Here is a 27,989-nt window from a genome sequence, read left to right as displayed (position 1 = left end):
CACATTCAGCTTGGAAATGTTGTGAAGTAAACAGCGGCTCATGAAATATTCACCACCCGCCTGTGTGTGTGTGTGTGTGTGTGTGTGTGTGTGTGCAGCCAGCCGTACCCAGCCAAGCCGGGTGACTCCGACACATTCACACGCTCGCACATGCACTCACACATACACGCGCAGACACACACACACACACACATATAAACCACCGGGACGCCCCAAAAAGCAAAAGGCGGTTCCACATCTCGGCGCCGTGCCAAAAGAGAAGTGAAATGGAGCACTGGGAGTGGGAGCACTCTATGCTGCTGAGTGAGTCAGATGTTTGCTGATATTCATATTGATGAAAAAATCAGCGGATCACACTCAAAAATTAATCTTAATGCATTTATTGCAAAAAGCATCAGCGGGGGGAAAAATAACACAAACATTTCAGGATGAAGGCTTGTAGCCTGAAATATTTGTGTTAGTCGTTCCCCTGCTGATGCCTTTTGCAACAAATGATACATTTTTAAGTGCGATCCCTCAATTTCTTTCATTGATCTTTGTTTGATGGATCAACACCAAGTTAAACTAGTTAGGTCTGATATTTATATTGGAAATGAAGTTGAAATTGAGAAGGAAATTGAGTCAGTGGTCCAGGCACTAGTGTCACCCCGTCCTTTGAGAAGCGGGGTGGTGACTGGAAGGTCACAGGTTTGAATCTCCAGAACTGGCTGAGGAAATCGCTAAGCAAAGCTGCTCAGTGGCTAATAGCAGGAAACTCTGGCTGTACTAGGCAGCTAAAAGAACACGCTTGCTCAGCAAACCTCCCCTGGATAAATAATGGTTAAAAAATAGCATTTCGGAGTTGATGTTCCTCTCGCTTCATGCCTGTAGTCCAGATATCATGTCACCCCCTCCATCCTGCTCATACACACAACCCCCCCCCCCCCCCCCCCCCCCCCCCCCCCCCCCCCCCGAGGCGCCCGCGTGTTGCCGCGGCGCCGGGACATTTAGTGACAGCGCTGACAGTCCACCCCGCAGTTCCGCATGTACCGCGCCGGGGCCCCCTCGGTTGCCGTGACAGCGAGGTGAAGGGCGTTATGGGAGAATGGTAGCGGCAGCGGATGGTCAGGAGGAAGGATTTGGAGGGGGCCAGAAAACAGGTTCTATTTATGGACAGTAGGGTATATCGATATATTCGAAATATATCGCAATGCAAAAATGTGACAATACGTGGGGCAGGAAAATGAATTGTGATATTAGCTCTGTTTTATTCTGCTGTAGTAATCACAAATGAGACGGCTTGCCCATCACGATTTCACAAGCTCTCCACTGAAATTATATTATCTGCACTTTGTAATGACATTTCTAAATTGTTGTTTACATTCTAGAAAGCCAGTGCCATTGCTGGAAAGATTTATGGCTCAGGCATAAAGGCTAATTCTGCACAGTCAGACTTTGTTGTCGTTGAACCTTTTATGTATTACATCTTATTGTGGTCATATCGAATCGTGAACCCCGTATCATCCCGTCCCTAATGAACAGCACAGGGCCGTTAATTCCCTGCAGTGGTTCAGTATAGGACTGCAGATTCGAAAAGGGAGCGGTCACATATTTCATTTAGGCCAGAGTGGCTCAGGCCTCGCAATCATGTTTCCACTTTACTTGTAGAAAAGGGGGGGGGGGGGGGGGGGGGTGCTTGGCGGAGAGAGAGAGAACAGAGGAACAAGAGCACTATACGGCCAACTTGCCTAAACTTTCACTGTCAGCAAATCTGTCACACAGTCCAACTTCGAAGTGATTCTGCCACAGCGGGAACGCGTTATTTATTTATTTAACTAACATTATTCTAATTTCCATTATTTATATAGCCCCTATTCATGGCAACTCGAGGGCAGGTGTGGAGGGCACCGTTGGTTTGAGAGGATGCAAATGTTTTTTTTTTCCGGCATTTACAGTTTGCTTGCTCACATCCGGCTGTGTCCCTGGCGGAGTATTACACTCCCGGCTCTTCGTCAGTGGAATACATTCAAGTAGAGTGTCGTTTTCCCTTCAGTCAGGCCCCATTTTGCCGGGAGAGGACTCAATAGGTGACCCCTCATTCTCTCGGTTATCGTAAAACAAAAACTGTCTCGAGCTAAATCGAAAGAGTGACCATGAAATTCTCTCTCCTCTCTCTCTTCGCCGCTCGATCACAACCAAGGCTGGGCTGAAAGGCATATTGAAAGGCAGACTTGAAATCCACTTTACTCGTTTTCTAAAGCCATTCACTGGGTTTGATAATGCACATGATTATTTTTCATAATGTGCAGTTAGTAGAAATGTCTTTAATTCTGACGTGGTGTCAAGGGGTGATCTCGCAGGTTTTGTACCTTATGAGGTAGAGAACATCCCTTTGTTAGTGATCACGGGTTCCTACCAGTGAGTCACTTAATCGACCCCAAGTTCTGTTCCTTGAGCTTCATGTTCCTTCAGTAACATGACCAGGTTAGCGTTCTCCTCGGGAGCGCTTGGCCATTCCACGGTCCAGACTCAACCTTGAGGACAACCCAACCAAAAGTGTCAGGTCAGCAGAATCCAGCGCTAGAGTCTAACAGCCCCGCGACATTGAATTTTGCGGAAGCGTCCCTGCAGGGAATCCGACTCAGGTCTTCTGACCGAGAGTCTGCAGTCTCACTCCCCGCGGCCCGCTTTCACCCACGTGACCGAAAGCGGTGAACGGAGCGACCGGCCGACACCGCGATCCATAGAGCCCCTGCTGTCCCGGGGCTAAAAAATCAATTCAGAGCCCGCTTTTATTATTCTATGGCCTTCACTGCGACTCGTGTGTTTTATATGCTTTTTTTGAAATGTGGTTGGTCTTTATTATGTGACGAGATTGATCCTGTTAGCTTTTCCTTTAACCTTGTGAAGTGCTTTGTGGCAAAATGTTCTGTGTTTAAGGCATTTAAATACAGTTGATCTGATTCTATAGCAGCCAGCTTGAAATTTAGAGCAGCTAGCAGGCAATGTTATCTTGCCAGTTTATTGACATTTACCTCAACATTATCTTGACTGGTATTGGTGACTAGTTGTCCTACTAGTTAGGCTATTAATTGCATTGCTATTAACTTCTCTCAGCTCTCTGTTCCCTATCACTAGGTTAGCTAGAATAGCTAGCTAGCAGTGCTATCCAAAACGTTCTTGTCAGTTGCCTCGCCATATCGTAACTGGCAGCAGGTGCCGCCCCACCCCTTCCAACACTTTTATATTTATCAGTTTTAGTCTACTGAACACAAACCTCATTATGGCCACGGCGGCTCCTCAAACACAGCGACAAGGGTTTCGCAGCCTGCCTTTTAGTAAGCTGCCGGTCGCGCATTAGCTGGCAGAGCGCTACCCGCTCGCAGCGCTTATTCTCCATAATAAAACACAGCTCAGCATATCCTTGTCCTGCATGCATAAAGAGGGAGCCACCCTCGCGTCAGCTTGGGTTAGTCGCAACAGGAGCGGGAGCCTCTCCGAACGTCTGCGCGGTATTCAATAATTCCATAGCGTTCAATAAGGAGCGAGGAAGAATGGCCCGGCGCCTCGTTGTTCCCCTGACCTCAGCTGCTGTATTCCGGGCGGTTTGCGCCAGTGAAGCATGAACGGTCTCTATGGTATTACAGCATGGCACCATTTATGTCCTACATATCAACTATGCTGCCATGGTCTACATGGTGAGCTACGGTTAACCTACTTCTGTGCTGCCAAACCCAAGAGGAACACTTCCCTCTGTCTTGCAGGCACGCAGGCAGAAGCACCAGACACACTGGGACTTGTCGATCAAACCAACCCCACCACCACTCACAGAGAAGCTAAGATGCTTGGAATCATGCCAGCGTGCAGAGAGATGACAACGCACACGCACACACACACACACACACACAGTGATATTGTGTACACGTACACACGCACACACCTGCCATCCTTGATCCCATCAGACGACAAGCCTCAGTTGCGTGGCAGGGCTTTGTTGGGGGGGGGAGTTGACAGGGAAGGTTGCTTCATAAACCCGGCACGCGTCCGTCTCCCGTCTCCCCCGCCGCTCTGGGATGAAGGGAAGTGATGATCCAGGGATTTTTCGTTCCCCCCCAGCTCCGCCGAATCACCTTGACAATGTCGCGCTCTGTCACGGAGGGCCACGGGGACGGCGGAGGGGGGGGGGGACGGAAAAAAAAAAACGGCTGGGGAGAACGGGCGCGGGATTTTTCTAGCTGTCGCCGAACAAATCCATTAGCCGTCGGGCTTAGCTGTGCTTTAACTAAGAGCGAGAGAGAGAAAAGGTCGGGAGGTGGGTGGGATGGAGCGTGGGCGGTTGAGGGGGCGTCGTCGGGGGGTTCAGGAGAATAAACGCTGAATTCTTGTTTATGTTCATTAGATTGTACTTGTATGTGTGTGGCTGTGTGTGTGTGTGTGTGTATGAGAGAGAGATTGAGACTCAAAAGATAAAAGCGTGGGCAATCGGCAGACAAAAGCCTTTCAGTGCGCGTGCGCCTTTGTGTGTGTGTGTGTGTGTGTGTGTGTACAGTATGTGAGTGTGTGTGTGTGTGTGTGCGAGCGAGCGGGACGCGGAAAGCGGAACATCCCTGGCCTGCCTCGACAGCAGTGCAGCATCGCTCGGGGACCGCGCATCACTATGTAAATGCAAATTGCAGTGTCATGCTGATCAATCCTGTAGGCTGCTGAGACTGGGTTATGTCGGGACCAGTCAGCAGCACCCGGGCTGTGTCTGTCGGTCTGTCAGCCCGACGCTCGGCTCTCTGTTCCTGCATGGCGGTGTGTGAGGCGTGCCTGCTCTGCCCTTCAGGAACAGGATTTACTCGTTAAGTTGGCTAGCTGGCCTAGCTGTTCAGCGGCTTTAGTTTAGTCTTTAGTTGGCCGACTAGTAGGGATGGGACCAGACATCGAAATGCAATATATCGCAATACTAATCTAGCAAGTCAATTCCTTTGCTAGAAAGATTTGTGGCTCAGAAATAAACATAATTCTACATAGTCAGACTTTGTTGTCATTGAACTTTTATTTATGACATCATATCGTGGTGGTATCAAGTCATGAACCCCATATTGTTTATCGAATCATTGTAGCAATTAGCAGGACTAACTCGGCTGTCTTTCTCTTTATTCCCGCAGGACAACACCTGAAATAAAAGAATCCCGCAGGACTGACAGGACGTGGCGAGGCAGCGTGGGGGAAACCAGCCAATAGGCGACTGAGTGGAAGGGAAAAGACACCAGGTTTGCTTCTCAGAAGCAGGACGGGCCTCCAAGCCGGAGAAACCCCCCTGGAGGATTGAGTTGATACAGCAAACAAGTGGCGCGCAGGACATCCGAACACAAACGGACATCCGAGCATGCTAGCCATGCTTTAGCACACATAGAAGAGACTGGACTGACTTTCACCTGAGAAACGCCCGCTCCCTTTTCTTATACACCGCCCCCCCCCCCACAGACACACGCACACGTGTACACACACATCCCCCTCTCATCCGCCGTTCACTCGTGTACCATCCCAGCGAAGATGCCAATGCCAAGGGCGGCGCTGCGGCAGTTGTGGTGACGGGGCACAGAGCGTGCGTGCACGTCCGGCGGGCAGGCCGGTGGGCGGGCGGGTGGGCAGGCACACCAAGAGGTGTTTTCGGGTGGGCGTGGTTGAACCATGCGGCCCTGGGCGGGTTCATGGCGTTGGATTACCCTGGTGCTGCTGGCCTGGGGCACGCTGCTCTTCTACATCGGTGGGCACTTGGTGAGGGACAGCGAGCACCCGGAGCGATCCAGCCGAGAGCTCTCCAAGATCCTGGCCAAGCTGGAACGGCTCAAGCAGCAGAATGAAGACCTGCGGCGCATGGCCGAGTCTCTCAGGTACCAGCAGCTCAGATGTCGGTGTGGTTTTGGGGTGAATGTGAGTGTAAGAGAGACATTTGAAATGAAACTCTTAAATGAGTCCCTTGTGTTTAATGACGCCAAAGAGAGCGGAGGGGCAGTGGTGGAAAGAGTACTAGAATGTCTTACTCAAGTAGAAGTACTGTTACTTTGCTGATATTTTACTTAAAGTAGTAGTGCTTAGGTACTGCTGTAAAAATCTACTTAAGTAATAGTAAAAAGTAGCTAATTTACTTTTTAGAAAAGAGAACATTGTTAGATCTTTTCCATGCAATTTTAAAAAGACGAGGACACAGTTCAAACTAGATTCTTTTGGAAAATTTGGAAATTACACAGTAAATTGCACAAACAAAGAAAAGCCAGATTACTCTTCTGTGAATGGCTCCACAATTTGTCAATTTATGATGGTCTCCTTTCTGTTGCTTATGGAGAGCCACAAAATGTGTACTCTGTAATGGATGTGATTTAAAATGTAGTGCACAAAAAAGCTACTCAGTTATGGTAACGTGAGTAATTGTTACCTCCACCCTTAGGAGGGGGATACTTCAGAAACCAGCAGCACCAACATACAATAACAGTGTGCACACAGTGTGCAAACACAGTGCACCATCATAAATAGAAGCATAACACATCATATGGGTTCCCAGCATCATTCACACATTCAAACTATATGTGTCAAAAAGAGACGGTTGTGCTGTTATCTGCATACATTAGCAGTGTTTCACTTTAGCGTAAACCTTGTGGGTCTGTGTGTGTGTGTGTGTGTGTGCGCCTGTGCAGGGCATGCAGCTGTGTGTCTTGGTGCACGCCGTATTAATGGGGAACTCGGGCTTCAGATCCGGCTGTTGCTGCTCCTCTGTGATATTCCAATTCGCTTTGATGCGGGGCCCTCATCAACGTACGCAAACATAAAAAACACACGCGCACGCGCTACATCAGACAGCTGGTCCCCGATTAAATCCCTTGCTTTTGTAATTATTCAGAATTGGCTCCGAAACAAAGGTGGAATTCACGGCATAAAAAACAAGTGCAGCTTTCAGACGACCAGTGTCCAGATGGGTCCCGACACACTGCGCGCTTGTTGCTTGTTATTGAGTTCAGTCGCTGATCTGGGACTGAGGCCTCCACAGTTGTTTACTGGGGCAGCGCTACAGTGCCTTCTCAAGTCCCACTAAGCTCCGGCTAAGTATCCGGGAAAGCAAGCCAAAACAGGCAACTAGCACGCCGAGGTTAAGCTTAGTGAGCTATCAGCTGAGAGAAGGGGCTGGTTTGTCCTCTGTTCAATTTGTGCGTGTGTGCATGTGTGTGTGTGTGTGTGTGTGTGTGATTATGTGCGTGTGTGTGTGTGTAGTGGTCAGACACAGGCCCAGGAGAGAACACTGCCAGTGCCTCATCCTGTAGTGTCTATTATCCATGTATTAGAGCTCTAATAGACGCAAAGAGGCTGTTAGTGAGCTGCCCGTCATCCCGGCCGTGGCCCCTCCCCTCCCCTCTCTCCCCGTCCCCTCCTCCGGTCCTCCCCTCCCCCCTTTTCACTCCTTCTTCGCCTCCCCCCCCCCCCCTGCTCCTTCACTCCTCCACCAAAGTGCTGACAGAGACGTGGCGCCGAGCCAGACTCCAGCCGGCAGGTTGTCACAGACTGACTGACTATGTAACAACTCAGTAGCTTACTGATCTACTAACTCACTGAATGCCTAACCCAATTCAAGGACTTTACTGGTTCTTCAGATTTGGACTGAGGGCATGAATCCCTCCGTGTTGAGAGTGAGGCCAGTTATTTGCCTGCCATACTAAATCGTCAAAATCATTCTTTGACTCACAGATTTCATGAGCATCCCGCTGACATTAAATAATATCAAATATCGCATGTGCCATTTGGATGCTTTCATCCAAAGCGCCTACCTTTACCGTGAGTGCATTCACTTATCCTACGAGTAGCCTCAGTGGGAATCAGACCCATAAAACTGACATTGTTAGTCCCGTTCCCTATCCGTTGAGCTCCAGGGCCTCAAAAACTGCTCCCTCTACACCACTGTTCTTTCTTAAAGGACCACAATGGAAATGAGCCTTAGGGCATTATCCTGAAGTCTTATTTTTTCAATGTATTTTGGCAGAACTATGCATAATCTTTAATATGGAATTGTTATATAAATTCTATCAATCTATCAATCAATGCATAGATTCAGATTGGTATCGCCTTGCCAGTCTGCAGATTCAGTCGAGTGACTCCGTTATTCAGGCCGTTCCTGAGCGGTTTGAGTGACAGGCGAGCGCGGCAACCCACCAATCACCCAGCAGCATTAATGAGAGGTGAGCGCAGGGTCGAGCCGCGCGGCCCGTCTGGCTCCGCCCTCTCCGCGGCTGTCAGTCACCTCGGGCTGGAAGCCACCGCTCCCGCGGAGACGCTGACACGCGCCAGCCTGACGGTGTGACAGCGGAGAGAGCGAAGGGTGAGAGTGACAGCTGGGCTGAGCGATGAGGACCTGATCGATCCCCCAGGCGTGCCAGCAGAAGGACGCGGGGAGGGAAGGAGCGATGCAGAGGCGGCGAGGAGGAGGCAAGCGTGATGGATGGCGCGAGGGCCGCACTGTGTTGAGAGCCGAGAGGAGGAGAGGGAAGATGAGGATGGAGGGGAGGAGGAGAGCGCAGACCAGACTGGGGCCAAATAGCATTTCTTAATCCGTTTAATAGGTTGTTTCATCTTACCTAGGTGCCACATGGGTGGGAGTTACCACATAGGACAATACAGTGACTGGCAGAAACGCTAGATGATCACAACAGAGTATGTAAAAGTCAATTTAGTATGCCCTGACAACTTATGCAACGCTGTTTAAACCTGATGTCATAAACCCACCCATCTGAAAGTTAAATCAAACACGAAGAATTATTTGCATCTACCGTTTGACCCAGATGTAGGACAGGCAGAGAAGAACGAGGGGAAGAATCAAGACAAATTGTTTTTACATGCTCCAGAGGAATTGTCTTTTAATGGTCCAGGCCATTGACCATTAGACCTCAATTACTCTCCTTCCATGTGCCCTTGTGTCTTTGCCGGTTTGCTTCCAACCCCATTAGCTTAGACGTTTTAACATCTTAACCGTTCATGCTGGTGTTTGCATATGATTTCCCTGCATTACCTCGTACAGGCCTGCGTCATTTGGGCGCCTCTCTTGGAGGTAACGTGTAAGATGTAAATGCAAACTGTAAGCGTCCCGAGAGTCGGTACTATAAATCGGCGCGGCCGCTGTCCACCCCTGTGCGGGGCGATAGTGAGAGGACTCATTTACTCTGTAATGTTATTAACCCAGCGCGGCTCCACCAAACAGATGCTGCTGCCGCTTCCAGACCTGAACTCCCATCGACCCGGCCGTCTCTCAGGCCCGGCGAAGGAAGGCCGACTGCCACACACACTAGCCCCATTGTGGGAGCTGTCTGTGGGCAGGACATCTCTGTCAAGTAGGGCTCAGAGCGGAGCTGGCTGGCTCTGGATGTACTGAGGCGTTAAAGCATGCAAAGCAAGAATGCGCCATTCAGAATCAGTTTGCTAGGAATTAGCCCGGGTGAGTCGGTGTATGTAACATGAATACAGCAAAGGAAGTAGGCCTAAACATACTCTTAGTTAAGACACAATTCACATACACACACACACATATAGTACTTAAACAACATACACACACACATCTAGTCATGCAACCTTTTAAGAATTCTGAATAGGACCTGCATTCCTATTCTGGGCTGTGGTAACAGGGTTTCATGGTATTGCCAGTCATTTTCACCCATTTACAGTGTTTACACGGTTACATTCCTGCAGTTTATTAGCTTGACGTATTGGAGTCAAGTGGTTGCATGTGGTCAGTTCCAGGAAAGACTGGAACACATCAGACTAATCCCTGTCTTGTCACATGCATTCACAGTGACGTGACACACGCGTATACACATACAACAAGTTGATATACACACACACACACACACACACAGCGATATTAAATCAATGTTCCCTCCGAATGTAAAAGCAAATTGCGTTCATGTAGCCCACTTTCATCTACACTTCCCAGACCACTTTACATTTCCATCCATATGTATGGCTTCCCAGGTCAGCTCATAGGTTTCCCTTTGAAGTCTAACAAGCCATGTATATGGAATATTACCGGGGGAATATGTATGCAGCGGGCACCCGGGCCACCGCCCCGCCCCCGGCTCTGATCGTCCCGTGAACTCGGCGGGACGATCGGGGGGGGCGGGAGCCAATGGGGCGACTGCTTGGGCCACCGTATCAAGAGGGAAGCCGAACCGCACCTGCCTTCCCGGTGCCGCGATTTCCCAGCACCGCCTATTTTTCACTCGGCAGAACCGGCAGAACCCCCCCGCCCCACCTCCCCCGACTCTCTCTCCTCGTCTGTTTCCTCTCCCGTTCCGTTTGATTAAGAAGCCGTTGAATCCAGCTGCCTCGTCTAGTCCCCACTTCACGTCCCCGGGAGATAACGTCAGGGATCATTTGTGTATTCGCGTATGGCGTGCGCCTGCTCTCCCGCGTGTGCGCCGTCTGTGGGTTTTCGGATACCGCCGAGTGTTCGGATTCATTTGGCATCCGCGCGTCCCGGTCGGAGATGCTCGCGCGCCGGTGTGTGTCTCCGCCGTTTATGTCTCTTCGGAGCATCGCTAGCTAACCTCTGTGGCACGTCTGCGTTTATTAGCCGGCGTCGGCGTGCTGGAAGTGCTGAGGGAGCGTCGGAGCGGGGCCTCGGCGTATCCTGCCACATGTGTTACGCCGAGACAACAGAAGCCCTTTCTTCTGCCTCGTCCGAGGAGATATCTTGTTCTTTTATGTTACCGTTTCAGAAGCTCTTAAACCTCTCCCGGGACATGATGTCACCGAGGAACAGGTGCTGCTTCCCGTGCGATAGTGTGACTGGCAGGTCGGGGTGTGGCCACTGGGAGATCCTGTTGAATATTGTTTGAGCAGACTCCGCTGTGAGAACCGAGAGAGGGAACTGATACTTAAGAAGGGAAATGCACCTGGGTCTTCTTCCAAAAGATCTGTGTCAGGCAGCTGAAACCGTCACGCCTCAGATTTCCCCGTGAAAAGAAACACAAATTTGAGACATATATAAATATCTCAAATACCACCAAGGTATTGGAAGGTTTACCCTTGTCCATCACCTGTTGTTACATAATGCAGCGGTTAAAACACCCTCCTTCTTCTCCTCACTTGTTCCCGTGGCTTTGAAGCACCGTGCTCAGGTAGTGCTCAGTGAAGTGGGAGGCCAGGGCGTCCCGGGGACTGGCGGCTGCACAGTGAAGGGGGGGGGGCGGGGGGGTACAATAAGAAGGGGGCTGTCTACGCAACTTTAAAAATCCTCATCTTTATGCCTGCTAGCAACTGATGTTCCTCACTCAGGGAGGAAATTGAGTTTGCATGCCTTGATGACTCATTAACGTGGCCTTTGCAGCACTTCACCAATGCCCCCGTGCATTTGCACATATTCCATTTTTAATAGTTTTATGTAGAGGAGATGATTTAGTATGATGTTGACGGCAGTTCTCTTTTTTTTTCCTCTCTCCTCGGCTGAAGTTATCTGATCTGTGTGTTCAGAGCATGTCTGAGTGTTCATTTGTGTTTTCATTTCACACATCGCGATGGTTATTTAATGAACAGGTCATTGAGACGGAACCGTGCAAATCCCGATTTAAATCTTTATATCCATCATGTAGTCCTAATGGATAAAACACTGTGAAAATATACCATTGTAGCAGTGATTAGTTTACAAATATGCATTCGGGAATAGCTTGCAATGAATTACATTAATGTGGAGTGCATTAAATGGGCTGAAAGGCGGCCCAAACATCATTTAAACTATAATCAGCAATTAGGCTTTGCAAGATTTCCAGCTGTAAATTTGCTAAGCCTACTGAGTACGTTGCGTTGGAGCACAGAGCCCTGTCATGCGTGCTCACATTTAATCAAGACAGCCACAAAGAGCCACAGAACCACTATAGATGAGCTCTGGCTCAGAGACAAACAAGGCACAAGGAATGATCAGTTGTTTAAGACCCACGAGTTTTGTGCGACAATACGCCTATTCAGCTGTATTTCACACATTTGAGGAAGAATAGGCCGCCATGACCAGGACAGCGCTAATACAGGATAAATGCTTAATGATGGGGGATTTTTGCTATGGCGGAAATAACAAATTAGATTTACTCTCTTTACTGTAACTGAATAGCTTTTTGTGTACTTTTGTGAGTGTTTTTGAAATGAGTCATTTCACTTTTAAGCGTGTTTTGACTGAAGTATTGTTCTTCACTGGGAACTAGAAACTGCATTTCCATGTTGGAGCGGGATATAGCACAGGATGGTGACTGCTCAAAAGTGCACATGTTGGACCAGAGCAAACATGGAAAGTGACTCGGTGCTTTGTGCATAATTTTGGATTGGGGGGGGGGGGTGGGGGGGCAGCAGTTGTGCAAAAATCTGCGATGGCATTATTGGTTGGAATTGTTATGTATGCTGTGAAGTAACCTAGTTCCAACTCTCTGTCCTCTTGTCCTTTTTGCCTTTCATGGGAAAGATCATGTGTAATAATAACTTTCTTGTTTTTTTTTAAGTGACTCAGTAACCTTTACTCTACTTTTTAGTACATTTTAAATGAGCAACTTTTTACTTTTACTTAGACTTATTCACCAATACTTTAACTTATACTTAAGTAAGATTTCAGCCAAGTAACAGTACTTTCCACCCCTATCGTTGTATACATATGCTCATCAAACTCTCTCTCTCTCTCTCTCTCTCTCTCTCTCTCTCTCTCTCTCTCTCTCTCTCTCTCTCTCTCTCTCTCTCTCCCTCTCCCTCTCCCTCTCCCTCCCTCCCTCCCTCTCTCCCTCCCTCTCTCTCTCCTCTCTCCCAGGATACCAGAGGGCCAGGCAGAGGCCGGGTCCCTGGCCGCGGGGAGGCTGCGCTCCCTGGAGGACCAGCTAACCAGAGCCAAGCAGAAGATCCACAGCATCCAGAGACTCACCGGAGACGGTGAGCGGGGGCCCCGGGACACCTTGAAGTCGCGGGGGGGAAGGGAATCGGGGCATCGGGGGTTCGGAGAGATGGAGGGATTGGTTCGGGAAGGCGTAGGGGTCGACTACATACGGTATAAAGCCACGCGGGGGCTTGTGAGCTTTCGCCTGCAGCCAGAATCTCTGCCTCGGCTACCCCATTAACCCTGTTGTAGCACAGCGTGGATGATGGCAAAGCTCAGCCAGTAGACGGGCAGGGTTATGTGTGTGTGTGTGTGTGTGTGTGTGTGTGCGCGGCAGTCTAAGCAGGGGTCAGAGGGGGGCAGGAAAGCTGTCAGGTGAGCGGGGAAACGTGTGAATGAAATGGAAGCGGTGCGAAGGCCCCAACGGCAGAACAGGAGTGAGAGAGGCAAGAAAAAGAGACAGACGGGGAGAGAAAAATAAGAAGGACATGTGAGCGCGGAGGGCAGCGCAGGGTCAGCCTTTCCATCTCGCCGCAGGGGGAAGAGAAAGCTAAAAATACCCTCCAGCTTTTTTTCCGCCGAGGGAGGGAGCGAAGAGAAAAGAGAGAGAGCGAGATAGGAAGGTAAAAAAAAAAAGAGCTCCCCCCCTTTTCTACCACCGACTCCTCCGCCTCCTCCTCCTGTTTCAGGCCGTCCTTCCCTTTCCCTGGTGTTTTTTTTTTTTTTTTTTTTTTTTTTTTAGGGAAACCAGAGCTAGCAGCTGTGTTATCCATGTGGGTCACTCCACATTGTTCGGCCGGGGCGGGGTATAGAGTTCCTTCCTGTTGTCAGAACAGTGTGAGAAAAACACATCGGAGAGCCAAGAGCCACAAACCAGTGATCAAATGCTCCTTAATGAGGTCAAAGCAACACCGCGGGACACAGGGGGCAGACAAGGAAAAGAGGAATATTTTAACAGTCGCGTCCTGAAGCCACGCTACATGCTGATAGCCTGTATAGGCCGATACTCTAATGATCGGGAAGCGAGATCTTGTATTCCCTCCTGGTATTCCTAAAGAACGCTTTGCAGGGTTTTTTTTTGTGTCGCTCTGAGGATGAGAGTTTGTTATGTTTTGTTCTGATCCGGTCTCTCTTATCCACCCCCCCTTCTGCAGGCCCCGGGCCCACTCAGGAGGAGCTGCGGAGGAGGGTGGAGAACGGCGTCAAGGAGCTGTGGTACTTTGTCCGCAGCGAGGTGAAGAAGCTGGCCACCGTGGAGGCCACCGAGAGGCAGAAGTACGCCGACACGCTGCTGCAGGACCTGGGACACCAGGAGAGGTGGGCTATACGGTGCCTTGAGGTCATGCTATACTGTGTGTCGTCAGTAGAAGCCCTTGAATGACACAGCAGAAGTGGTCGTTTTCGATTGGTCGGCGATTTGACACATATCGAGGCAGGTCATGAGATTAAAATGATGGAAAGCAGTAAAGGTATGGCAAAAGCTGGCAGTGAAATCAATGTGTTTTGTTGCTAATGCTATTCTATGCGAGAATTGGTAATCAGGCTCGTGAATTTGATAGTTGTCACACATTTTTGGTGCTTGCATTCAGTGTTGATTAGAGTTTGCTAGCGCTGCCTGTGGATGCTGTCAAAAGTTGGAGATAAACAAGAAGACGTGAAGGCAGCAATAGAGCCGGGGTTGGCAAGGAACAAAGGGCGAAGGAAAGGTCACAGACACACCCACGCTGTCATCTGGATGGCTGGCCTCCGCACAGCTGAGCGAAGAAAGGCCCGGTGTCACTTAGCCAAGTGCTTCATTGTAATCCCGCTGAAGTGGCTTACAGGGCCCATTGTCTCAGCCGTTGCTGCCTAAGCAGCTTTCCGCAGTCTGATTCCTCACCCCATACACACACACACACACACACACACACTCACTTTCACACACACACACTTTCACATAGGCATTCACTCTCCCTCTAAGCCCCCCAAGTTTCCTTGTATGTGCTCCAGGCAAAGGCTGAGAGAGCGAGCACAGATAGGGGCAGAGGTGGAAAGAGTAATGAAATATTTGACTCAAATCAATGCACTGCTCCTTCATTTAAATTCTGCTCGGGTAGGGGTGAGAGCACTTGTCTAGGAAATTTCCCCAGTAAAAGTAAAAATGTAGGGCATTTAAAAAAAAGTATGCAAGTGTGTATTTACACTCCAAGTGAAAATCATTAGGATATCTCTTTAATTGTACTGTACTGTATTGGATTATTTAAGTAATTATAAGTATTTGTTTTACTTGAGATGACATCTAAAAATATGAATGAATAAGAATTAGTCAGGCTGGTGTAGCTACAAGGTCAGACTTTTAAATGTACTCAAAAAGGTTGATGTACTAAAACTGCTCAAGTACAGTAACTGCTGTAGCTGTAATTGGCTACTTTCCACCTCTGGCTGCAAGGTTATTATAGTAAACTAAAATTAAGACGAACCTAGGTGTTAAAAAACACTGTTGTACTGTATACTGAAGTAAAACTGAACTAAAAGGATCTTGTCTACTTGTAAAATGAACTAAAATACAATCAAAATATGTGTTAAATGTTTTTAGTTCTCATCTGTTAGGGTAAAAAAAAGAATGATTTTTGGATGGACAATTGATTAACTGAAAAACTCATGTAACATTTTTTTTTAAATGAATTCCTGATGCATTGTTTGTATTACACAATACCTGTTGCAAACACAGGGCAAACAGGGTCAGGCCTTCCTTTCCCCCTGGGGCCACCCACGCTGAAGAATGTACGCACTCACAGCAGTGTAAGGCGCTCTGAATGAAAGTGCCGTGTCACGTTACGAGGACAGGAAGACGATCCCCCTCGCCTTCCGCTTCCCCTCCCGCTCGCCTGTCTTCCCATGCTCTCTCTCTCTCTCTCTCTCCCTTCGCTCCTGTCAATTCATGGCGTAATTGTAAACGGGGCCGGTAATTGCCCTCCAATCGGAGCGGGGTAATCAGCACTGAGGGCCGCTGTGCTCCGCCGCCAAGCCCACCGCCTGCAGCCTCAGCGTCTGCAGCCTCAGCCAAGCCACGGGGCTGGGGAAGCCCACAAGTCGTCTCACACACACACACACACACATGCGCGCTACACACTCCTGATTCATACATATACAGGACTGCAGCAGAGTGCGGCGTCCCCCCCCCCCCCCTCCTCCTCTCGGTCGCTGCCAGAGCCCTCGGGGGCCGTCTGCCGATCCCTTCTTGTTAAGTCTTGCGGCCGGCGAGGTTTTGCTTTCCCTTTCCCGCAGAGAAGGGGTCTGTGACGGCTCCCCAGCGGGTGCTACCCAAAAAAAAAAAAAAAAAAAAAAAAAAAAGGGAGTTTGACATCCCGTTCACACACGCTGCGGTTACGGCTTCAAAACGGGACAATGAGTAATGATACTGTCTTAGCCGTGGAGAAAGGGCTAGCGTTCGCCGTGCCACGCGGTTGAATGAGGACACGCTCCGTTTTATCCGCTTTGTGCGTGTGTGTGTCTTTGCAATGTGCTGCTGAATATGTGCATAAGAACTCTCACTCAACACAGGATGTGACTGATTTGGGTCAAAGAAGTGAGTAATGAATTAAGCTTGTGTGTGTGTGTGTGTGATGTGTTTGTGACCAAGTAGCTGCCCTCAGCTGCATATATCAGAGCTCTCGGGCGTGTTTGTGAGTGGATGGTCACGATATTTGGCAGTGTGTGACATGTACACAAACTCGCTGTCAGAGGCTTGCAGATGGCAGACTTAATCCAAAAAAAGAAAAAAAAAAAGAGGAAGAGCTAAACAACTAGCAAGACTCTGTTGCAGCCAGGCCGTCTGGCGGAGATAACGCTCCTTCTATCCATAAATATCCTTAAAGCATGTTGAGCCTCGGTGATATTTAACATACAGTATGGTGCTTAACGTATGCTGCCTGGTGGATGCTCTTATCCAAAGCGCCTTACAGGACCAGGAGTGCATATTTAGCATGGGAGGGTGGGGCATGATGTACCTGCTGAGGTCCACAGAACCACATTTTACTTGTATGCAATATAAATTCTACTTCATATTTATTTATTCGACTTATTTAGTGGATTCTGATGACGCATTTAAAATGTGTATGTGTGTTTCTTTGTGTGTGTGTGTGTGTGTAGGTCCATCATGACAGACTTGTACTACCTCAGCCAGGTGGATGGAGTGGGCGAATGGAGGATGAAGGAGGCCAAGGACCTGTCGGCTCTGGTCCAGAACAGAATCACCTACCTACAGGTATCTACAGGAACACCTGCTGCCCGAACAACTGGCCTCCCACACACACACACACACACACACACCCGCACACGGTGTCTCCATTCACGCATCAATCCTCTAATCCTCTGGCCCGCGCGCACATATAGGCACACAAATGTCGTGAGCAGTCATGCAAACCTTTCCCTTACACACACTCGCACACACACACACACACACACACACACACTGTATATTTGGAGACATCTTTCACACTTGCTTGTCTCATTTGCACCACCCATAACTGTCACCATCAGTTTCTAAGAGGAGCAGGTGAGGGGTGTGATAGCAGAGTGTTTCAGCAGGCGGATCTGACAGGGGAGGACTCCTGCTGCTTGTCATCTGTCCAGTCACACACACACACACACACACACACACACACACACACTGCAGATGGGCAGACACACATATGCAGACATTCACAAACGCACACAAGCGCATATGCAAGCATCCATACACACACACACGTACACAGGCATAGACACATGCTCACACATGCATATGCGTACACCCACACCTCCACACACACACATCCGCAGGTATAGTGACACACACACACACACACACCCCGAGAGCTCCAGGACCCCTCCGCTCACCCCCAGCCGCCCCCCCCCACTCCCCTTCCCCAGCCCCGGTGCTGTCGGGCCCCGGGGTGGGGCGGCGCGGCGCCGGGGCCCCCGCAGCATTAATGAGCCGGTGTGTTTGATGAAGAGGACCCAGTCAGTCTGGCTGGGCGGAGACGGCACCGCTAACAGCTGCTGTCACCACCGCTGAGGGATCACACCGCTCCACCGGCTGCCATCACTAATTCATCACACACACACACGCACGCGCGCACACACACACACACACACACACACACAGAATCATGCACAGATGGATTCACACACACCTACGGCCGGGAACGCAGCGCACACGGCGTACACATGCGCCGCCGCCGCAAGATTGATGCACACGCTCATACTCAAAGAGATGCTCTGTCTGTGTGTGTGTGTGTGTGTGTGTGTCTTGCTATCTCTCGCTCTGTCTCTCTCTCTCATACACACACACACACACACACACACAGAGCCAGAGACTCCTCCCTCCTTTCCTGCTGTCTCTGCCACCCCCACCAGCCTCTCTCCCCTCATTCCCGGTTTAACTAACTCCATCTCTGCGTCTGCTCCATCTGTCCGCTCACAAAACATTCTGCTGGCGCCTTGAAATATATTTTCTTTTGTACTATCTATTCATTTTTTTTTTTTGGCATTTAAAGCGGTCATATGCGAGATTATATTTTGGATCGCTGCGGTGTTTCTGCGCTGCACTTCCCAGAGATCACCTGTCAGTCAAACGGTGTGGGCGGGACTTGTGTGTCATCTTTTTTTTGGGGGGATTTTCTGTTGATTAAGATTGACCTTCTCTCTCTCTTCGTCCGTTCAGCCATGGTGGCTATCGCTGCTCATGCTAACTACCCAGTTCCTCTTCTTCTTCTTCATTTATTTATATGAAAATGTCACCGTGTCTTGCTTAAAACATCTTTTGTTCCTCTCCTCTTCCAACGTGTCGTGCGTCTTTTCGAAACGTGGGCACCTGTAGCGGATAATTACAGTATCCGGCCTCGACTCGACTTATATTCCTCATATTCTCTTGTTCTCGGGCGCGTTCCCTTCACAAACAAATATCTCTGTGGTCTCTCGGAACTGAATCGCGCCGCAATTGCCTTTGCATCTCACACTCGCGGGAAAAAGGCAGCGTTTAAGCGGCCACTTAACCTACGGAGCGGCGCTCGGAGGGCCGCCTTTGTGCTCGCATCTGCCGTCATTATCCCCGAACCGGGTCTCCGAGTCTGCTTCGCCCAGCCCGTTCCGGCCTCGCCGCCATCGGGCCCCCGAGATCCGATTCCGCGTCGATCTCGTTTAGCCGCCGCGACGGGGGGGAAAGCAGCCCTTTTTTTCCGACGAGTCCTTTTGTCAAAAACGCCACGGTAGATTATTAGCGCCGCAGGTTAACGCGCACCTGTGGGGCCGGTAGTGAACCGGTAGCAAACACCTCCAAGGAAATACCTGTGTGGCCTGTTCTGTCAGCGCTGACGGCTGCTCCGGTAATAAGTTCTCGGGAAGCATGAAGGAGCCTCGCCTCGCCTTTCTTTCTCTGTTGTCTCCTCCTCTCCTTTCTTTTCCTCTCCTTTCCTCTCCTCACCTCCCTCCCTCTTCTCACCTCGCCTCTCCTCCTTTCCTCTCTCCTCTCCTCTTCTCTCCTCACCTCTCGTCGTTTCCTCTTCTCACCTCGCCTCTCCTCCTTTCCTCTCCTCTCCTCTCCTCTTCTCACCTCTCATCTCCTCTCCTCTCCTCCTTTCCTCTCCTCACCTCGCCTCTCATCTCTCCTATCCTCTCATCTCCTCTTTCCTCCTGTCTCTTCAACTTCTCGCATCTCCTCACCTTTCCTCTCTTCTCCACTCATTTACTCTCCTCTCCTCTCCTCCTCTTCCTCCTCCTCCCCTGCTAGCGCGTGATAGGCAGCGTTAGCCGGTGGGTGCCGGGCGGCCTGATTACCGTGAACCATCTACAGCTGCAGCAGCCTAATGAGGAAAACACTCCCATCAGCCGGTAATTGCTGTTTAGGAAGCCGGTTGGCACGAGTGTTGCGGAGACGCTCAGAACGGCTGCCGAGCGAATCACAACCCGCCCGGCGACTCATCGACAACACAGCATGTGTCACTCTGCTGGCTTCCACTTTTTCTTTTTTTCTTTTTTTACGAAAAAAAAAAATCCATGTTTTTTTTTTCCCCCAGTGCTTCCCATTTGGTATTCTTCCCTTCAGTCTCTGTATGATATTGAAGCTAATTTATGAGATGGGGAATGAGAGGGAGGAGGTGGGGAATCAGAGGAAGAGCGAAATTGGAGAGAGAGTAGGAAAGGGAGAAGAGGAGAGAGAGCATCAGAGAGAAGGGGGGGGGGGGTAGAGAAAAGAGATGGGGGGAAAGAGAGAGGGGAAGAGGGGAAAGAGTGAGAATGGGAGAGGAGAAAAGAGAGGTGGCAATAAAAGAGATGGGGGGGAAGAGAGAGCATCATAGAGGAAAATGGAGAAGAGGAGAATAAGTGACAGGGGCAAGCAGATGGAGCCAGAGAAGAGAGGGGAAAAGGTAGAGAGAGGGAGCATAAAAGAGGTAGTGAAAAACGAGGGAAAGGGAGCGAGAGGTAGAGGATGAGAGAGCCAGAAAAATGGGGGAAAGAGCATCAGAGAGGAAGGGATGTTGAGAACAAGAGAGAGGGAAAGAGAGGGGGAGAAGAAGAGAAAGAGAGTGAGAGGGTATCATAGACAAATAGAGAGAGGTGGAGTACAAGACAGACAGCCAGGCAGAGGGAACAGAGGGAAACGATATTAGCCGCGTGTTATTACAAGTCAGAGAGCGGGGCTTTGAGAGATACAATACGAAGGTCAAGCAATAAAAAAGGTTGAAAGATTCTTTCCTCCTCCTCTTCCCCTACTCCTCCTCCTCCTCCTCCTCCTCCTCCTCCTCCTCCTCGTCCCAGAACCCCCCGGACTGCAGCAAGGCGAGGAAGCTGGTGTGCAACATCAACAAGGGCTGCGGTTACGGCTGCCAGCTCCACCACGTGGTCTACTGCTTCATGATCGCCTACGGCACCCAGCGCACCCTCATCCTGGAGTCCCACAACTGGCGCTACGCCACCGGCGGCTGGGAGACCGTCTTCCTGCCCGTCAGCAACACCTGCACCGACCGCACCGGGGCCACCACCGGACACTGGTCGGGTAAGATGACGCTCACACACACACACACACCGTCACTGCATGTGTATACGTACACAGCTTGGGAAAGTTCTGAGAAAAGCAGGCACTTCGCACTTTGGCGGCCCCGAGTGGCAGGGAAAGGTAACTGTAACTGAATTTTTGCAGGTTTGAAGTACTTCGTTACCCGGAAATCGCGTAACTACTGCTGGTAGTGGGGGGAAAAAATAACTTTTCGCAGCAGGTTCAGCTTTCATTAGTTGAGTCCAGCTTTCTCTGGGCAGGGCGTTCACTCACTGCTGTTAAGAGGAAGTTTTATGTGTCGCTCTTAAGCTTTGATTTGTCACTTCCAGCGACTGTACCTGACACCAGAAATGAATTTCGGCAAAAAGGGTGAATCAATGGTGTCTCAGTTGAGTTGGATGGGACGCTCTCTATTGCAGCCCCAATTTGTCATTTAGACTGATGAAACGGGTCCTTTTTTTTTTACATTTCAGTGCCAAAAATATCCATCTTAACATAGCACTAATCTAGTATTGAGTCTTAAAATCGTATTTTTCTTAAAAGCAAGTGATAAAATCAGAATTTTCTTGTTAAAGGGGAGTCATCTGTCTTAAGGACAGTTTATAGTACAACGATTTATGATCGCCCGATGGACATCGCTACAAAGTCACCAACATTCCATCATCGCTCAGAAAGTATAAACACTAGAGCGATTATAGAACGCATCACAGAGGTTCAATCATTTGCTCTCATCTAGTTACTTTACTTTGTTACTATAGTTCTAAATAGCAACTAGTTACTTTACTTTGTTACTATAGTTCTAAATAGCAACTAGTTACTTTACTAAGTTAGTCTTTATTAAAAGTAACTAAGTCGAGTGCTTTCAAGTTACCCGCTTAAAAACTTCACAACCTTTATGTCTTCTGGTGATGTTCTCACTAGTAGGCTATAGAAATCATCACCAAGTACACTGCTGTTATCTACTTACCTGTTATCTACTTAACAAGCAGCTTTCCTATATTCGGGGTCTGATCGTCTTTATGGTAAAGGCAGCCTTGATTAGTCATGTCTGGTCTAAAAAATGAACAGCAGATAGCGCTCACAACATTGGCAAGTACTTTCAGTTCTCAGATGTACAGGTAACAATAATGTTCTTACCATTTTCTTCCATCAGTTCAAAGTTATGCAAATATTCCCAGGTTGTGAAGTTTATTGTTGTGTGAGTCGGAGCCTACAGACTCCACCGCTCATCAACAAGCTGCTGCAGTCTGCTTTTAATAACGCTATGTAACCAAATATATTTTTAAAATTGCACTAATTGGAAATGTAACCATTTGAAAGGAAAATAATAATACAGTATGTAAACCAGTCTGCAGAATAGCCTAATGTACCTACATGTTATGTAACTTCTTTTGCAATGTTCAAGTAAATCTATTTTCTTTATTCAGGTCTAGATAAATAGCAGAAATTGTCTCCTCAGTGTACATTTTATTCTACAGTCTATTACAAAAGTACAGTCTTGCAGAGCTGTTGATTACCGTTTAATTTGAGCTCAGAGAATGAATCGACGTTACGATGAAAGAGTTCCATAATGTTGTCATGACAACTGATCCAGCGATGGGGTCAAAGTTCAATCCAATTTAAGTCTCAGCGATGGCCACAACGTCCATCGCAACAATGCCAGATCGCCTGTCGCTGGAAGAATAAACAACATGTCATTGTGACCGACGATAGAATATGATCATCGCCAGTGGTGACGATCATAAATCGCTGTACTATAACCTGCCCTTTATTCTGCCTTGTTTCAAAATATTGACACTTGTTTCTAGAAAATGCCTGAAACAACTGAAACATTGGAACCTGCATTGGAAACTAATGGAATTGTCTCACCCTACAGGCAGAATTTTTCATTTGATTTAAAAAAAAATAAATAACAGTTTAAGACTAAATGGCCTGTTAAGATGAACATTTTGCAGTATGCACATCCCAGCTGGCAAAACTAATATTGCCATACTAATTTTTAATTTGCATTTTTACCCACTTAGATAAAGATTTCCATTAATCTGACTTATGCCACATGTAGAGCTGTTCGTAGAGCCGCGCTATACAGATAACTCATGTTTGACCAAAATGTCAGATGGAATCGAATAATTCAAACTTTACCACATGCTTGACTGCTTGACCGTCCACAGTCCTGCGGTGCGAGTGTGTTCGCCTCTGCCAGGCTGACAGGACCTAAGCATCTGTAAATGAAGATCAATGATGATTTGGGATTTACTCCGTGAAGCCGTGCCCGCCGTGCTCCCTCTCTATCTCCTTCGTTCTCACTGCTCTGTCTTCCTTCGTTGCTACATCCTCTCAGCTCTTCATTTTTTCCCCTCCTATCGTTCCATTTGACTCGCGCTCTCCTGGGCTCTCCCTCTTTCTCCGTCCTTATCTCCTGTCTTTCCCAGCGCCTTCTCCCTCTCATTCTTCTGCCTTTCATGTGTCCTTTTCCACTATCTAATGTGTTTCTCTGGTGTCTCTCTCACAAATGGCCTCCTATAGATCCATATAGGCCATCTGGGCGCTTGCAGCCTACAGCCAGCTCGCTCGCAATGCTCCTCATCTCTCTTGATGCCTGTTCGCATTTTGAAGTTATTAATTCTCATTATTATACAGACTTGTAAATTTGCAGAGGCAGCATTTTCTGTTTTGACCAAGCCAGCCAACTAGCATAGGCGTTGCTAACATAAGCCTGTTGGGTAGTTTGCTACGCCTGTGTTCATGCCTGTTTTACCCATAGTGCATGCAGGGCACATTCCTTGGAGCCCTGGACCACCAAGGGACCCAAAAGCCTCAGATGGGGTGTAGATATACTGTTGATATCTCATTAATGTCAAGCGGAGCATGTGCCCATGCCAGTACATTTATGTGATTGTAGTGAATAGGAATCTCTTGCAAATCGCATGCGAGCTCATGCCAGCTGTTCAGAAACTAGGCCCTAAATTTGCAAGTGAGTTTCACCCTCAATTCAAATTGTGTTATTATTAGTGGTTTGTGGTGGATGTTGTATGGACATTTGCAAGTTGTACTTGGACTGGTGTATGTTTCCTGCTTTGCAACTAGCCTGAAATGATACTGTGGTTTTGCATAGTGTCTGGATGGCAGTGTGGTCTGCATCTATGTGCACATTGTAAATGTAGCCTATAATATCATTTTTTTAGGGTGAATTCAGCATGAGTGGGACACTTTTTGCATTTCTGAATTCTGTCTCAATTCAACATACTAGCCCCAGCGGGTGATACACGTCTGAATTCCTCAACATACTGCTTAGTTATGCTGTTATATATTTACAGGAAGCATGAGGCACCTGTTTGTGTACAGTGTGCCCAAAGCCTGTTTTTATTTAGCATTTGCCAAAGTGGGACAGCAGGTTAGATAAAATGGGACACTCCAATTCTATACTATACTTCTGTTCCTTATGAGGCCTCATCCTGCCCTCTCTGCTGTATCATTTTGTGGTAATCGCCACCGGTCCTTTGTGCTCACCTTCACATACAAATTTGCATACTGTCTCGGGTATCTGAAGTTGTACATTGGGCAGTTTTTTGTACCTTTTGCCTAATGTATGTGTTGGGGTGGGCACTTAACGGAGCAGCCCTCCCAGTCTGCGAGTGGAAGACCTTTCCCTTTTCTCCACTTCTTCCCACCTCTCCTCGTATATCTATATGTAGTTAGCCCATTTTCTATGGTGTGTTTCCCTTAGGATGTGAGATGTTTGTAGACAGAGAGAGAATGCATGGTGTGTGCATACAGCTTATATGTGTGTCGGGGGGGTATTTCTGTCAGGAAAAACATATAGCTTAGGGGGAAAGACAAAGATAGAGGGAGAAGGAGATGGAGAGAGAGAGAGAGAGAGAGCGCGGTCAAGTCATTATGGGACCGGCACTGATTCCCTCCGTAAATGAGAAAAGAGGAAAACACGGTTAAAGAGAAAATCCACCTTAAAATAGAAATCTTATACGCTGTGTTTGCCCCCGAGGACTTTCTCTCTACAACAGCGGCGTAACGGTTGTCTGAAAAAGAGAAAATAGATGAAGTTCGGAGGAGAGAGCGGCGAGGTTGTCAGTTGCTTCTCACTGTCTGTGTGAAACACAGGCCATTATATATGTGGTGAGGATGCCTCATTCCCTGTCTATCTGCTCATCCGTGTCCTTGGAGTCTCTCAGTACACCCAGACCGGGTTTTACCTTGATGTTACAGGAATACACTGACAATTTGACAAGCGAGTTCTCAGATCGACTTACCATTGAGCGAGGGGGGAAGACTGGGAAAGGTTGTTTGCACCTCTGTGTGTGTTTATTTATCCCGCCACCATGCATGCTAATGCTTTAGCACGCCGTTTATGCTCCGTGAACGGCGTGAGATGGCGTAGCGTCACGCCCGAGGCCTGGGAACATACGAAATTCCGAACACACAAAGGGGAAACTGTTGCCAATCTGCCCGTCGAACAACGGTTCATTGATCAAAGAGCTAATTTGCCGAAGAGTCAGTGTATTCCTTTGAGGTTCAGTATAGAGATATTACTGCCTTATGAGTGTTACTGACAGAGGGAGGGGAGACATAATATTCCCTGCCATGTAAAATCTCAAACAAGCATTCTGTAAGTTCATAAACTCGGTCTCTAATTTATTATCAATGGAGAAGCTCCAGGTTTTGTGGCTGGATGGTGTCACCCCCCGGTTCTCCGGTTTCCGTCGCTATGTTAATCTTGTCAAATATTTATTGAACTATAGATCATAGGGATAAAATATATGAATTCTGTTTCAGGGCAGACCCTTATGCTTTAAGTCACAGAGCATAAATGTATTCACGGGCATCGGAGTTGAGATGAAATTTAGAATAGCTTTGTGATCTAATTAGGTAGCAGTGGGAGGAAGAGGTACTGCTTATCTGTACATTTGTGCCAAGAAGTGCAGGCCTCAAAATATGCCCATTCCCCCTTATGCGAATCCTGCCAATGCTGTTATATAAGCAAAGACGGGCCTGGGAATATTTTTTCCGTTCAATATTTAATGCCTCTACCAATTTATATTCAGTTCATGCTCCGGCGTACAAACACACACACACGCACGCACACACTCAAATTGAAGCCTCTGTGTCTGTGTCCTTGTTTTTAACATGTTTTTTATGTACCCTTTCTGTGAAAGACCGCTTTTAATGAGTCATTATGCCATTTATTTAGAAGGGTATTGTGGAGGCTGTGTTTGCAGCTGTATTAGGCCTGTCTGTGGCAGTTAGAGCAGCCACTTTAGTCTGACAGAACACAAGGCTCAAACTTGTTTTTAAATCACTGGTTTAAAGTGAGAGACACTCACACACACACACACACTCATACACAAAAAAAAAACTCTCCTTGGGTTTTAAGACTGGAAGAGAGTGAAGGTTGTGTCTGCCAGGCATATCCCTTCTGGTGAGATGAGATTAGCCGGGGCTGTGTGTGTGTGCGCGCGTGTGTGTGTGTGTGTGTGTGTGTGCGTGTGCATGGGTGAGTGGGTGGGTGCATGCGTGCTTGTACGGGTGTGCGCGCTTGTGTGTTCACATGCCGTCCAACCGTCCTCGCACATATATAGGTGTGTGTACATGCCTCTGTGTGTATGGAGCGACGGCCTTGCTGCTCCTTTGTGTGGCGAGGCTCTCCGGCCTGGCAGCGGAGGGGGAGGGAGGCTACAGTATCTGCCGCCCAGCGAGGCTGACCTTCCTAATCAGCCCCGCTCAACCGTCTCTGCCCAGGGCCTCTGCCAGGCAGGACCCAGCCTCAAGGGGGCCGATGCCAACCCCCCCCCCCCCCCCCCCTCGGCCCCGGCCCCTGGCCCTGAACAGCCTGGGTACAAAGGAGCTCACCTTGGCCTTTAAAGGAAGGACAGACAAAGAGCAGCTGTCACTCAGGACAGCGGGACGCACAGGGGGATAAGGGATTTGGGTTCAGGTTAGAATAGGAATGAATCCATAGTATAAAAGGGCCCTGCTAACCCTGCATCACAATATGAATGTTTTTATTTAGCGTAACGATATTTTATGGTCTTTACTTTTTCCAGCGCCAAATGAAACTTGATGAAAAACCACCCGCCTCCCACCAGCTGAGTTAATTACAGATTCGAGTTGTTTACTCTTTATGCCGTGCTTAAAAATAGGTAAAACTGCAAAATGGATCTTTAGAAAGAAAAAAATCTATGTGTTGGATTAGAAAAAATAATACAAAAGTATTGTTGATAATGGTATTGCAGAAACGCTTGCCTCCACTCCCATAGTCCTCAAAATTCAGCATATCACCAAACCCGACAAGGCGTACTCTCGTACCTTTAGCTTTTCTTAAGAGAACTTTTTTTCTTTCTTTTTTTCAATAACAATCCAATAATATTTTATTTGGGCAGGGTTTTTTTATTTTATTTCCAAGACTGTATTGCCAAAGCGTACATATATTAAGAATGCCCACAAGAAGAGAATGAAATAAAAACAGCTTGTTTTATATGTTATTGATCCCCGTAGAGACATTTCTCTTTCTCTTTTCTCTTTTGTGCCTCCGGGAAGGTCAGGGGTCAGATACAGAACAGCAGCCCCGGAGCTGGTAGGGATTTAGTGTCTTGCTCAAGGACACTTCAGCATTGTGGGTGCTTGGTCAGGGTATTCAGGGGTCCTTAAAAAGTGTGAATAAGTATTAATAATAATCGTTAAATTAGACTAAATTTAATGCCTTAAAAACTATCAAAAGGTCTTACAGTTATTAGAGGTCTTATTTTTTCACTATGCAATTGGGTTGGATTTCTTTGCACTGAATATCCTGTCTCAGTTTAATACAGAACAGGATTTGTAGTACAATATGAAACTTTCTTTTCATTCTATCTGCTTTATTTAACAAGTGGACATCCTGTCCCTTAACAATTAATTTCTTGTTCTTTTTCTTTTCCTGCCCATTTGTGTCAGAACTTTCATTCGCTGTGTTCAGTTGGAAATCAACTTGTTTTGCCAGTTTATTTTTCAATTCCAGGTAGCCTTAAAAAGGTCTTTAAAATTTTATTCATTGGCTTTCTGAAACCTACAGATTCCCTGTTAGTGTCAAAAGTTTTGAACCCGCAACGGTTTCTCTAACCACTAGGTCAC

The 27,989-nt window shown here is 48.1% G+C and overlaps 1 protein-coding gene across 1 annotated transcript in view; it reads left to right on the top strand.

Annotated features, from left to right (window-relative positions):
• The first annotated feature begins 5,658 nt into the window (after positions 1-5,658).
• The window catches only part of LOC139648477 (alpha-(1,6)-fucosyltransferase-like), a 33,183-nt gene continuing 10,852 nt past the window's right edge, over positions 5,659-27,989 (top strand). The window contains exons 1-5 of the mRNA XM_071524613.1: positions 5,659-5,861; positions 12,788-12,906; positions 14,005-14,167; positions 16,982-17,096; positions 20,630-20,867. Of these exons, the coding sequence (XP_071380714.1) occupies positions 5,659-5,861; positions 12,788-12,906; positions 14,005-14,167; positions 16,982-17,096; positions 20,630-20,867 (838 nt within the window). The remainder of the gene's footprint in view (positions 5,862-12,787; positions 12,907-14,004; positions 14,168-16,981; positions 17,097-20,629; positions 20,868-27,989) is intronic.

The sequence above is a fragment of the Centroberyx affinis genome, unplaced genomic scaffold (genome assembly GCF_046629955.1).
Source record: "Centroberyx affinis isolate AG114_WGS23_722 - 3 ecotype Tasmania unplaced genomic scaffold, CSIRO-AGI_Caff_v1 ptg001207l_1, whole genome shotgun sequence".
NCBI classification, from domain to species: Eukaryota; Metazoa; Chordata; class Actinopteri; order Beryciformes; family Berycidae; genus Centroberyx; species Centroberyx affinis.
This window is presented reverse-complemented; position numbering and strand designations above follow the sequence as displayed.